Below are 14,622 nucleotides of genomic sequence, written 5' to 3'. Positions count from 1 at the left end.
TAATGTGATATTAAATCTGACTTTTCCAAAGATATGGTTGGATTGAAAGCTTCATAGTGACTACATCCAGCTTCGTGTGTAATTGCTAGTATGCTTTAAAATGCTGTTCAGGACTGAACTTAATTTACTTCTGGTATGTCCCAATTCAGCTGCATAAAAGCATTTAACTCTTAAGGCTGTTTTCCATTTTCAGCTATGTATGTTTAAAACTACCATTTTTTCGTGAACGGTGAATTAGTTGTCTTTAAATCTGGACTGAATCCAAGAATGCTGTGTAGTCTGTGCAGAACATGGTAATCTGCGAAAATTTTCCAAGTGGGTCACTGACAAAGATCATCTGTGTATGGAAAAAAAGTTTCTCGTTAATGTTTTTTCTAGATTATTGAGATTTTCTAGTCTGTTTTCACACTAACGTATTTATTGGTTTTCATGCAGAGGATGTATAGCTTAAAAATGCTAAAAGATGTCAAACAAGTTCAAATGTGAAAATGTATTTTCACTGTTACATCTTATATTTCAAAGCAGAGGAAATAATAAGGGTTGAAATGACAAAAAATTGCATAAAGTCCATTCCTCCAGGTCTTTGGAACAAGTTTCAGTGACTCAGTCTGAACTTCAGATTTGTTTAGCTTTATTAGCAATCAACATCTGTGAAATAAAAGGGAATTTGACTGAGAGTAAGCTTGGCTATGTTTGCGTGTTTTAGTTTGCTGAAATGGGCTGATAAGGTTTTTTTTGGTGGAAGAAGTTTAGGTAAGATACTTAAAGTTTACTTAGGCACTTTGGATTAGATTGCAGTCTACTTCATATTAATCTAATCAAATTCCATTGGTAAACTTTGATGGAATTGTAGTAATTCAAAATCATGGTGCTGACAACCTTGCTTGTATCTTGCTTTTTACTCTCCAAGTCCAAAGCTACACTGTAATGCTTGTAAGGAGATCATTATGAGTTGCAACACTGCCCTACAAGCAGAGCTAATTTAGTTTTGATCATGCTGAACTTTTTGAATAGTTGGTGCCTGAACTCTATTAAAATTCAGAGGATGGTACCCACCACATCAAGATGCTGCAGGTGTACAATCTTGGGCATGCTGCAAAGCCTAGGATTTTGCATCCAAATTATGATTGCATTATGGTCTGCTTTAAAGCAAACAAAACCTGGGGGGGGGGGGGGGGGAGTATACTACCCCTTTCTTTTTTTCTTTTTCTAATAGGTCAGTGTATTTTGGTAAAAAATGGGGAGCTTGAAGTACAATTCCTGTGGGGAGAATCAACTTCAGTCTTTCCTCTAGGAGACTTACAACCATCATGCTACCTCCAGTTTTTAAACTGTGTGGTTACTGAAATTCAAAGTTCATTGGACCAGATAGTAGACTGTGCCTGGATCCAAGATGATGATACCCTAGATCTGGAGAGAAAGAGCTGTTGTGTGAGTGTTCTCTCTCATGTTATAGAACCTGACAGGGTGTGAAATATTACTGCTTTTTTGTTTTGTTTTGGGGGTGGGTGGGTGGTTGGTTGGTTGGTTTGGTTTTGGTTTTTTAATTAGTCCTTTAGCACCTCACAACTTGGCTTGCGGTAGGAGGAAGAGGGGAAAGGCTTTTCAGGTTCAATTCCTTGACATAATTGCCTTTATTGCCATGAACTCTGTTTTACTTTCTGCACTGCACGCTCATGAAATCTGCAGCTGATAGAGCGAGCTGATACCGCTGGGCTGTGGCATACAGGGTAGTGTGAAGTTTGTGTGACTTTCATTACTGTGCTGGGGCTTCCTGTCACTGGAAAACGAGTAAAGGTCAAGGTCCTACTTGTAATCAGGAGTTCTGTTTGTACTTACGGCAAACTCAGCAAAAGGCCTGCGTTAGGCTTCTGACTTTGAACTAGTTTTACCTTTTCTGAGGCCAGGGTAAATATATACAGGTGGAAAAGGTCACTGGTCCCCTTGGGGGAAGTTCAGAGTCAGAGGTCAGGGGATGCAGTGGTTACATAAGTCACATTAAGGCATTTTTTTTTGTAACTTATTTTCTTGGTATTGGGGATGCAAAGTTCCAGAAAAAAAGGTGGTCTGGCTGTACCATTGAAGGACATGGAAATAGTCTTCTTGCAGGTTAATTATATGAGGTCACATTTGCCTAATAGCAGCTAACAGCATGCTGTGCATGAAGTAATTCTGTCCAGGAAAAAAGCAGGTACAATGTATCAGAAGGCTAAAACGTGTGGGTTTTAGCTGGTCCCTTGGGACCAGTGGTAGACATTAACAAACAAGCCAGTATGCTGACTGGAAGGATTTTTTACGTTTTTCAAACAGTTTATGGGAAAGCCAAGGTTAGATGTTCATTGTCAAATTAAAATGATTATTTGAAATGTTTTTGAAATTAGAAGTTATATCCTGCTGTGACTGACTGGTGAGACATTGATTCAATAGCAACCGAAAGCAGTCACCATAGTTTGGTCATGCAGACATCATGATTGGACATCATGATGAGGGATGCATGATTATTGGAGGGGAAAAAAATGCTAGAGATGTGTCAGAGACTTAACGGTATGTACATGGGGAGGGGAGGAACTACTGCTCTAGTTTTTGAGTAGTTTCAATGGATAGAGTTGAGAAATACGCAGTAGTTGGACTTCCTTTGTAAGCAACATAAAAGGCATTACTGTCTACAAAGGTGAATATATCATAGACCAGATGCATGTCAGGAGTGGAGTTGCTGAATTTGCACATATTTTTTGAGTTGGTGATAGAAAAAAATCTTGAGATATGTCTCTGTACTTACCTTCTCTGGGGAAGCCCATGGGCAAGCCACTGTGTTGAGTTGAATCATGGACAGGTTAAACCTGTCATGATAGTGAATGAATGACTGTATGAGGAAGGATGTAGTCATAGATAGCTGGTAGTTTTTTACATCAGTAGCTCTACCAGATCATCAGGTATGATAGAGTGGACATTCACTTAAAAACTGCTATGACTATGGCTTGTGTTTTTTCTCAATATTTCAAGTAGCAAATTGTCAGATGTGACCTCGAGAATGATAACAGACAATGCAATGAAGTGTTTCGTCAATAGGCAACAGCAGAGAATGCAACATAAGGCCACTTTAATAGCAAACGGTTGAGTATCAGTGTTTACCAAGAAAACAGGAACTCAAACATATCAAAGCATAACCATACCACAGATGGTCAATCTTACTTCCAGTCTGGACATTGAAGGTTCTACCAAACGAAGCCTCACAAAATGCACAAGTGAAACATTTTTCAGAAAGTTTTTAGCAACAGCAATCTATCCTCACTTGGTTGTCTGCAACTCTGGTATTATTAAAGCCAATGAAAGTAAAAGCAAACATGAAGAAAGGAAGTCCGTTTACTAAGAAAGTAAATTAAAATACCTTGTAAAGTTACAAACAGGAAACTGGTGGAATTGAATAGCTTCCTTGGACAACTCACATTTTGTGACTGAGTTATCATCGTTATTATTTCTACAACATAGCTGAAAATGGATGTATTTTCTTCTTCCAGAATTCAGGTATGTCCATCCAGTGTAAACATGAAAGGATGATGAAACTCAAAACCAGCCTATGTTTCATTGTTAATATCCCAGATGAATTTGATGGGCAGGGTCTTCATTTTCTCTTTAAGAACTTTGTCAAACCTTTCACTCTGTGCCACTGTCATGATGTTTTTCCAGTCTCCCAATAGTGCCTGAGGAAGGAGGCAGTGAAGAGAGGTGAGAAGCAGAACGTGCACCCCTGAAGCTCACTGCAGACAGTGAGTGCTAGTCTTGGGAAGCCATTCCTGGCTTCCTCGGCATCTCCCTGTTGCTGGCCTGCCAAGTGGGGCTCTGTGAGCTCTTTTGAGGGCATGCTTCCAAATCTAGGCGCTGTGAATAAAACAGCACAGACCTATAATCCTGATTGCTCATAAAGTTATTCAACTCATTTGTTCTGGTGTTTTATTGATTCCTTTGAGATCAAAGAGGAAATTATTAAAAGCAACACCTCTTGTTTTTCTCTCAGTGTACCACTCTCTTTAATCCCTGGAGGTGTCCTCCTACACTGAGCATTAGGACATCTTAGCAATGCCCAGGAGCCCAGGGATGCCATGTATAGACTGGGAAGGTAGTTCGTCAAGAAGGTCTGTACTCACACCATTAAGGTGACTCTTGCCTTGAAAAGTAAGAAACAGTAAAAAAAAGTATCTTACCCTGGCTCGGTACAACCCTTAAATCCGTTCCTTTATCTGACAGGCCTGTTACAACCTGCATTACAATCAGTAAAACATTACCTTTTTATTATCCTCAGGAAAACACGGTAAAATCACTGATGCCATGTCAGTAAAACTGTTTTTATAAATTTAATTTGCTAGCAACCTGAACTCAGCCTCTGAAAATGGGGCATTCCAGCTGAGACCAGAAACCCTAGGTTCATCTCACACCAAGAAGTATGGGATTAAATAGTTGTTGCATCGGACTGCTTCCACTTTACCTTTTTGTAGAAAACTACCTTTGCCTTTTGCTACAATGTCATCTGGCAGGTTCCCATAGTTTGCCCTGGGATCTTTTCTCATGTTCTCAAATGCAGCCTGTTTCACAACTCTGTCCACCTCTTCCTTGCTCAGCTTCTTGCCTAGGAAGTTGCAGATCTTCAGCACAGTGCTTCTGAGATCCTGCAATAATGTTACTTTGAAGAGTCTTGATGATGCAAAGAACTAAATGCATACAGTAGTGGAATACAGGATAATAAAGGATGTATATGTTGGGTGCAAAACTGATAATTTTTATGTGAGCATAGTCTCATTTGCATTAGTTGAATACTGGAGAGCAGTGATGGTGTAGCTCACTGCAGCAGTGTGCCCATGGAAGATTGGGAATTCTGTGCTCTGCTCCCCGTGCTGCAAACCCTGTCTGCATATTGTGTTAGATGCACTGGCAAAGTCACCCCGGAATCGCGCCTGTTGCTGTGAAGGCACTCAACCCATGGGGGTTTTGTCAGTCTTGTCCTAGCAAGGGACTTGACATGAGCGACCCCAGGCTCCGAAGGGTGAGGGACCGGTGCAGTGGCATGTGCCGTGGGCTGCGCTGCCATGGCCGGGGCGCTCTGGGGGTTGCCTGTGAGGAGAAGGGCACCCACCTCGGAGAAAAGAGAAGTCACACAAAGGCATGGGCTGGCACCAAGCAGGAAACTTCTGGTCAGCAATTTGAGAGCTTCTCAAGTACTTTAAAGCCTGCCTCTTAAGCACTCCTTTCCTTTAGTGGAACTGTCCTTATGAGCACAACGTTCCTGTTGAAGATACTTGCGAAAGTCTTGTTCCGTACTATTTCAGAAAGGGTTTTTTGGGGTGGCAGTGAAGATAACTTCTGTCATATTGGGAAGTGTTTTACCTAATAATTGTCTAGTAATTGATAAGACCTTGAACCAACGAGACAAATGACTTCATCCTCTCAGAAGTCTCAATTTGAATCTACTCCACAATGAATTAAGCACTTTCCAATATGAAATGTAATTATAAAGAGCTGTCTGAAAATCCACTCAATATAGGAAGAGAATATCTTGGATACAGTGATACTAATTGACCTCACCTTTTTCATTTCTTCATAGGTAAGGAAGAGTATATTGAAATCCTCTGCATGAGTGTACCAGCCTGCAACGTGATCCAGCCACAAACCAGCAAGTACTTAGCAAGGAAAATTGTTAAAACGAATAAAGAGAAATACTATTAGCAGCTAGCAGTAAACCAGTAAAATTATCAGTCATTTAGGTCTTTGCAAGGGTTTTTTTAAATAACATTTTCTGATAATTTGAGGGATGCATGCTCACAGTCTTTGTGAAAATTCTCTGAGCTACTGTGGCAACTCCCCTTTTGTTTCTAGTAATCTGAACTAATACTGGCAGAAGCAAAAAATCTACTTCTCTGTCTTTGCTGTACTGTGTCTATTCTTATGGGTTCAGCTCCACTAACCAAGTACAGAAAGTGTTAAGAGATTTTCAGTCATCATGTTTATATTTGGAGTCAGCATCCAATTTGGACAAAATAAGCAGCGTGCCTGGGGAGCAGCAAAGCCATGACTATGCTACTCCCTTTGGACCAGCTTTTGGTGTCAAGCTCAGATAGCCTCTATAGCTTTGGATTCAGGTTACAGCATAGCTGAGGAATCTGGTAATTGATATTTACTGATATAATTAATCTCCACTCAATCGGAGGTCATGGAATAGGATTTAGGCTCCTTAGTAAAAAAGATATCCTACCTTTGCCAGCTAAAAATCTCTCATAAAAAGGTTAAAATCTCATACTTCCTCTAGTGTGGACATGAATTTGGAGAAGTGGTAGTAAGGAACCATAACATCCTTAGGGTTCCTGGTAACATAAATAATCTGTGAAATAATAAGACTAGTCTTGGAGATATTAAAGGACTCCATTACCCTGACCATCAGTGCATTTTTCCATACAGGTCCCACTAAAAATGTGTGAAAACAGTTTGAAGGTGACAATCACAGTAGGTAAATTCTGGATAAAGTAGCACTGTTGATCTGTTTATAGGTGGTGGTATTTCTGTAGTTGCAGTCATTCAGTGCCTGCGGCTAATTCTCTTCACGGGATCAGCGTTACAGTCTTCAGTGATACTGTTCACTTGTGCAAGGCGGTCAGGTTGCAATAACAACCCTAGAAAATCATTAGGTTGATTCAGCTTCACGTTTCTGTGTACAGTTACGATGAAATGAAGAAGAGTTTCTTTTAAATCCCAGCTTTGGTAGTGTTGACAGCATCAGTACTCTGTGACCTAAACTCCTGGCCTGTGGTGCTGGTGCCTGAGGCAGCATGCAGGCAGATTTTGAGTGACATGTGAGAGGGAGCCCTGGCGTCTTAAAAGAAGGAGCTGTTTTATGGGCAAGGGTTATTTTGGCTCCTGCTGACTCCTGACCACACGAGAGCTGCTGCCTCAGGCACCACCAGTGAGATGGGCAGCCTTCTGCCTCTCGACCAGCAGCATGTGCTGGCTTCTACTAAGCTTCTGCTCCTTAACACTTAGTGTCTAATTAGGGAGAGAAAATAGAGCCTGGCATGTCGCCCTTACGAGGTTACGAGTGTTTCCAGGGAGAGACAGAAGAATCATGCTCTTAGACTGCCTTTCTAACTGGGTAAAATGTCTACTTTTGATTCCTGCTTAATTGAAAATGTATCTGATTATCTTTAGCAAAACCATTATTTCCAAGGTATATAAAATAAGGATTCCTAAATGCATTCCAGGAAAACTCAGTAAATGCCTAGTTCAAAACCTCTGACCTGAAATAGCAGAAGTTATTCTGTTGTTTGATACAAAATATGAACAACATGAGTGACATATTCAAGCAGAGGTGGAAAAGATCACACCACACCCCCCCCCCAGCAATATTTTTCTGAAGTCACAACAATTTCCCTATTTTCTGACATACGTAATCTGTGTGATTTTGGGGCAATTTTCTCATTCTTTGGTGGGCGTCGTTTGGATTTCAAATCTGCATGTGAGCTTTCTCTTCCAAACTTCACTGGTACTGTGAAGAGACTGGTGTGCACGTTGCAGTTTCCCATTACACCTGTATCTATGAAGAAGGTAACAGCAGCACTAAGAGCTTGCCTCCATAGCCCCTGTGGGCAGAGCTCTGCACAGCTCTCCACTCAGCCATGGGTAGCCCTACGTCAGAAGTAAGGGTGGAAGGGGCAGAAGTCACTGGGACCACTATAAGAAAGACTAGCAGAAGTATGAGATCCTTTGCTAGGGAGCAAAGTAACAATTTGCTCTAAGGCAGCTATGTCATTCTCAGTGTGCTACTAGAAGTATACATCTCATACATGTATTCACACTTGCCTCTATGTCCATGTTCTGTCAGTGAGCCTTAGTGTAGTAGCCTGGTTACACCTCTCTCTAAAGAGGCATTTTCCATGGGAGACGGGCCCTGAGCTATGGCACAGTTCATTGTGGAGAGTCCTATTCAGAAACTCACAGCACTGGGGAGCAAGAAAAGGCAGTTCTCACATTCCATCTCTACCTACTATAGTCCTGTCCTGATCAGATTTTCAGTGTGCAAGACTTTTTTTCAGACTTATAACTTCACTGGAATCGGATGTTTTCACAAGGGGAAAATCAGTGCAAGTCTTTGACCCTGGCAGATCCTCCTGAGATGCACCACCCCTCTCTAACAGTGTTGGGGCTGAGAGATTTAGCAAAAGGAAACGGAAGAAATGAGCTTTAGAAGATCCCTGATCTCACCATATCTACGAGGCAGCTGATATTTATGCCTAGACATGGGGAACGGAAAGAAGAAAAAGGTAGGATTTAGACCAATTCACTGAGGCAAATCAGCATGGTTGGTTTTAAGGAACTTGTAAAAATAGCATCACTTACGTGTCCTCTTTTGTTTCTCAGGTCTCTTAGAATGAAGTATTAAGGCAGGTGGGTGGCAAAAACACAAGGCAAAGGAAGATCTGCATAATCCTTTTTTTTTTTTATTCCAGCCATGGGATTCTGTACATGGTCTCCACATTTTCTGTTCCATTATGGTAGCCTTCATGAATTATTAAGCTCAAAATGTTTTGAGTCCACAGTTCCTGAGAAGGAAACCTTTTTATTTTAACCTTGCTTGATTTTTTTTTTTTAATAAAGATAGTATATTGTCATAAACAGAGTCTCTGCACAGCTATAATGAGTTTCACTTTGTGAAGATAAATACAACCTCACATACTGAAGGAAGCAAACCTTGTCTTGGTGACTGTTGAGTGCAGAAAGGAAGCATATTTTTGTTTTGTCCCTGCAGAAAACCCATGGCCAGTAACTAAACCTTCAGTTCCTTCACCCACTCAACTTCCACACAAATTATGTCTGTCCTCACCCTCTTGTGGTAACATGAATTGCTGCATGTCTGTGGGCCATGTCCCTGAAAATATCTCATACTGAGCGGATCTGGAAAAGACCCTTGCTTCCAGAACTCCTGCAAAGTTTTGTGAGATGTCATGAAACAAACAGCCGATAACACTGGGTTTGTAAAGCACAAATGAGCCCCACAAAGCAAATGCTTGTGGCAACAGGCTTTCTAAAGTTCCTTGGGGAAGGTCTGACTCTTGGGTCACAGCTGCTGGCAAGGATGATCTAAAAAGGCAGGACCTTGAAGGTGGCTGACCGCTGTGCCAGTATGTGTTCATGTGCCAGCTGGTAATGGTGGGAGGCAAATTTTGAATGATTAGCCCACTTGGGCAATGAGCAGAACTGTTTAAATCCAGGTCCTCTGGCCTCCTCAGCACTATACTAGCACTGGTTCCTTTCCCCTTTTATACCATAGGCCAGTAAAGATGGACACTTGAGAGAATTCCAATCAATGCAGAAGAGCATTGAATTATTGCTGTAGGTTACCCTGAACAAGCACAGAGAAAGGAAGGCATCTGAAACTGAAGCCTAGTCTTAAGACCTCACCTGGGAAGGAAGCTCTTGGTTCTGGAGATCAGACTGTATGCATGTTGTAGGTTTAAAGTCACTATGCAAGAAAAAGAAATAGCCCTAGGATTCAGAGGAACAATACCCAGTGATTTTACAGCTGTGTTGACTGTCTAGTGCTTCTTGGCATAATTAACCTGGACAATTTTTCTGCGCAGTGGTAGAAATTCAACAGAAGGATTGGAGGGTACCTTAGACTGATAACTGGTGAGGAAGAAAGAGGATGGTGGGGCAGGATAGAGGAAAAGGTGTGAATGAGAGAGAGAGAACATTCTGTGCAACTCATAACTCAAAATCATCTTCCAACTCCCTCCTGTCCCAGGGTAGCCCATCACTTTGCAACACAAAACTCCTGCTTCCAAAGATATGGTCATCTCAGTGCCATGACATCTTTACCCCTTAAATACTGCCTTCTCATCCTCCCTCTCTGCCTTACTTGGACAGCTCACCCCAGTGCTGCCTGGCCAGGAGCTAGCATCGCCTGGGCTCCCTGTCCCCTCGCTCTGTTGTCCACGATCCCTCCACAGGCTTCTCGTACCGCATCTACCTTCATCACAACCACACCTGGTGCTTGCTGCCACTCCTTCTGGGCTTCACTCAAGGATGTCTTTCTGCCTCAGGTATTTCACTGAATACCTGAGGGAATAGTGAATTCCAGCAAGATGTTCAGTGACCCTAGGAAAAGGACATATGCTAACAAAACACTGGCTATGTTATCCAAAGGCACCATCTTGAAGGCTGCTGAAGTAAACCAAAGGAAAACAGCAGAGGTTCCCAAGAGCACAAACCGAAAAGGATAGCAGAGGCCTTGAAAGTACAAGCACAGATTGGTACCAGAGGTGTTGCGGCTTTAGTCATAAATCACTGCTTAATACATGATCAAGTCATTAATTACTAATCACTAAAGAAATGCAGCCTTGGAAAATGGGTGGACCAGTTTTAGAGCATAAAGTGACCCTGTATGGAAAGACACAGGTCTAAGTATGTCAAGGCTTTACATTTCATGTACGATGGCAGTGAAGCCAGGTGGTTGTTCAGTTGCATTTGCTTCACAAATAGGAATGCAGAACTCATCACACTAGTGTCCTGTATTGCCATGTAGGTAAATAATACTTCATTACCCTTGAAAGGAGGTGTACATCATTGACTCATATTTGCTCTGATCTCCTACTTGGTTGTAATTTGGATGCAGCAACCCCCAAACCACCTTCCATGTGAGCCCACAAATCATTCCAGATACCCCACAATCATCTCCAACACTCATGCACCCAGCCCTGCCAAAATTATATATGTGTTTCATGAGGCACAGGAGGTCAGTTTGGTTTGTGTGTAGCTTGCTCTGAGTACACCTGCAAGACTGAGTCCAGAAACGAGGTAGCCCAATTCAGTTGGATGTGAGCAGGAACCTTGTGTTCAGGCTGTTCAGGCCATGGCTATGCAGGGTTTGTACTTCATGCTACACTGCACATACTCAGAGGCGATTCAGTTCTAAAAGCAAAGCTAACAACCCTAGGTACTTCTGCAGTTAAATGGCTGAATGAAGGAAGATTTTTGCCCTCTTTAGAAACAATTCCATTCTTACCTGATTTTGGGTAAGTAGTTATAAATATGACACTATCTTTGATTTCAAAATCCACCAGGAAAACTACATACTCAAGTGAAGTATTTACACCAAAATAAAACCCTTTGTATTTGAATAGATACTCTTTTGATGGTTCCGTTGTTAATCTGTTGTCCCTATAGGCGAATAACCTGCAATAAGAAAATATAAAGTTATATCTTTTTCTTTGGTTGTCATCTCACAGAAACAAACAAAACAAATAAACAAATGAGTAATTCAAACAAAGAATCCAGTGCTGGCAAATTTTAGCAAAATGTATTTCAGTTAAATTCTGGAAACAATACACTGAAATTTAGCTTTCAGGTTTTCACAAGAACATCACTCAGGATACATTTCTAATGAAAAAGAAAGGTGCATAGCAATACCCTTTACTCATATACAAGTGTATGCTATGTGCATGTGAAAACTAATGTAACTGAAGGCAACCTATGTAAAAATCATTTGTCAAAATTCCTCTAGGATCTGAGTGACTGTAGAATTTTCTTTGGGCTATCAGTAGCTCTTGAACAGAGTTAGCTTAAATACCAAGCTCTCATTCTGAATTTTGTGACTGAAACTGTGTTCAGAATGTCTTATTACAATTCCTGCCTCCTTCTACTTATTCTCTGTCTCATTACTAATGTTTCTCCCATAGCAAGCATAATTTCTGCAAACTAGGATGGGTGATCATGAACGTGTGTTATTTTCTTAAACATGCCTAATGATTTTATGAGATTGTTCTCTTGTGTCTCATCAATACCATTGCCTTATATTTGCCAGAAAAAGACATTAATCATCATTGTTGTGGTGACTAGGGAAGAGCAAATGCTTGGGGAGATACAGGAAGAGTAACAGAGAGACTGAAGAAAGAGACTGACTCTTGTAGCTGAGCCAGAGCCAAATGGAGCATCTAGACTTGAAGGGTTTGGTCTGTATGTCTTCTGCAGTCTTTGAGCTGAACGATACAGCCATGGATTTCAGTGAGCTTAACATCCCGGTCTCTCCCTCCCTGCTCTGTAGATGAACTATTTATTAATACCATTAGACAATGTACAGGCCTTGGCAGAAATGACATAAGCAAGTTCACTTCCAGACTTGGATATCACAAGCATTGTCTTATGTGGGTTAAAATATACTTGGAAAGAGAGACTTTCCTATCTGGAATTTTGTCTGGGTTTCTGTCCTCTACCTATTTCCTCCTATCTCTTTTCTCTCATTCAGCATTAAGGACCTTTAAGTGACCTTTGTATTATCTTCCATCACTCTCCTATGATATTCTTCATCATGCCTACGACAAATTCCTTCTAAATACCTACAAAACAAGATAATTTTTCTTCTTTAAATCCCTTCTGCAGATGACCTATGCTATGATACCTGGAAACCACTTGCCAGCAGATGGACAGTCACTGCTGTGATCATTGTCTATCACACTGACTAATTCTGTCTTCTTATTTCTTTTTTCTCCGGGAGATGGCTATGTCCATCTGTTTTTACAATTTTTAGATTGTAAATGCATTAGTCCTCTGTGTGTGCACTTGTTAGCATTATGGACTTTGTCTAGGTACTTGGGCTTTTAGGCATTACTTCAGTATACATTCATAATGTTTTTTTATAATGAATTGATAAATGAAATGTCAATAGTAAATGTTAATAAAACAATGTAAACTTTGGGACACACTTCCTTCTATCACACCACAGGCAAAACAAATGCATACACCCAGCTACACTGGCCATACGTGAAACCAACAACATACAAGATATTCTTGTGATCTCAAGAGAGAGGAATGAGCATTCAGATGGAGATGTAAAATGGAGAAAATGCCATGGTGTCAGTCACCCTGCTCCTGTGATCAGAACAAAAGCAGGTGAAGAAATAAACCAAAAGAATGCTGATGCATAGACACATGGAGAAAGTTTTTTTAACAGAACCAACAGCATGTTGTCAAACTGACCAGCCTTTATTTTTTCCTTGGAATTTCCAGGCAGTATCTGAAAGTTGCATAAAGAAAAAAAGGGACCAGAGTCAAGACAAGCAGGATCAGTCTTACCTATGTTTTATAACAAAACCTGTGTGTAGGTTAAAACTTCTGTTATGAAGCTTTGTGTAGATTTGACTAGTTTTCTTACATCATTTTAAGAACCTCTTTTGATCTGAGGCAATAATTTTCATTGTACCACTATCAACACTTATTAAGTGCATCTCAGCTGCTTAAGTGCTTTTGGCACATCTGGTTGCAAAAGTAGCTTATTGGTACTTATTGCTCAATACTTTCTTCGTAAGAAAGAAAAAGTCATTCCTGTGCATACACTAAACTTTACCCTGATCTAACAATGAGATTGCCATAACAAGTAGGGGAGAAAAAAGACACAGAAATAATCTATTAATGCATGAACTACTGTGGACTCATGGTATGCAAGTATCATAAGCCATGTAGGACAGTAACAGGGAACTGCTGCCATAAACCTCACCCATATAACATTGCTTTTATTTGAAGATGATGGGGAAAGGAAAAAGAAGAGAAAAATCAGAAGGAAAAGTTCTGGAGTTAAAGATTAGAGAGAAGGAATTGAGAAACAGTTAATGTTAAAGGAGTTGTTTGGGTTTTTTTTTTACTTTTGGATTTTTTACTGAGATATATAAAGAGGTTATTTATTCAACTTTAAAAAAAAAAAAAATTTAATAAGTAAAATATCACATTTCCAGGATTCATTGTCAGTAATGGATGTGCTGTGTGAAAAGTGGGAAACTTGATGGGGGAGTAGTTGCATACCTATGTTTTATGCCTTCCTCAAGCAAGAGCTTTATGATATTTCCTCTCCTATTTGTTTAGGAGAAACTTACTTCTTTACGCAATAATAACTGCTTTGCTTAAGTGACAGCTGATACACCATTATCTTTTCGCTCTTCAGGACATCCTCCAGATTTGATTTCTCTAACCTGATTATGCTTTTGAAGGAATTAATAAAGACTAACCTATCCTTAAATTTTCTATAGACACAGATGGTCTGCAAGAAACCTTTTTTTTTTTTAACTCAGGGAAGATATGTTACATCAAAACATTAATTAGATGTGATGTAGAAACAGACACAAATTCTCCGTGAGGATGAATTTATCACCCAAGATGCTAGAATAGGCAGAGATGAATGCTGATTTTGTGCTGATACTACAGAATAAAGAAACACTGATGTATGACACCTGACAGTTTTCAGGAAATAAATGCTTCCCAACTGGAACATAAGCCCTCTCAGCACTTGCTGCTTAGCAATACATAAGGTATGAAGAATACCGGTTTTATAATTAGGGCTCAAATGGCAGCAGTTCATCATAGCAACACCCTTCCCTAAACTCTTCATCTCTAAATCTGACTGCCATTAAAAAAACCATAAAGCACCTTTATTTGCTGTGCTTGCATGGAAGATGCAGTGCAATCCATGCAGTGTTGTCTGACCATTCTCTGCATATGAAAACTATTATGAAATAACCATGAGATGGAATTAAAACTTACCACTTCTCTCCAGGCTACAGATGCCTCCTGCATGACTCCCTGGGATGTCCCCAT

General features: G+C 40.4%; 1 protein-coding gene across 1 annotated transcript; it reads right to left on the bottom strand.

The window, feature by feature from the left end:
* Nucleotides 1–3,575: 3,575 nt before the first annotated feature.
* On the bottom strand, nucleotides 3,576–14,622 carry LOC104032913 (amine sulfotransferase-like). Its single transcript, XM_009485391.2, is given in 10 exon segments — nucleotides 3,576–3,701; nucleotides 4,470–4,664; nucleotides 5,578–5,672; nucleotides 6,245–6,268; nucleotides 6,271–6,370; nucleotides 8,380–8,483; nucleotides 8,486–8,578; nucleotides 11,039–11,214; nucleotides 12,996–13,051; nucleotides 14,569–14,622. Coding segments are annotated over 10 exon segments (1,023 nt in total).

Source organism: Pelecanus crispus, chromosome 3 (assembly GCF_030463565.1).
Source record: "Pelecanus crispus isolate bPelCri1 chromosome 3, bPelCri1.pri, whole genome shotgun sequence".
Classification (NCBI taxonomy): Eukaryota; Metazoa; Chordata; class Aves; order Pelecaniformes; family Pelecanidae; genus Pelecanus; species Pelecanus crispus.
Note: the sequence above shows the minus strand (reverse complement) of the source record. Positions and strands in the feature narration are given on the sequence as shown.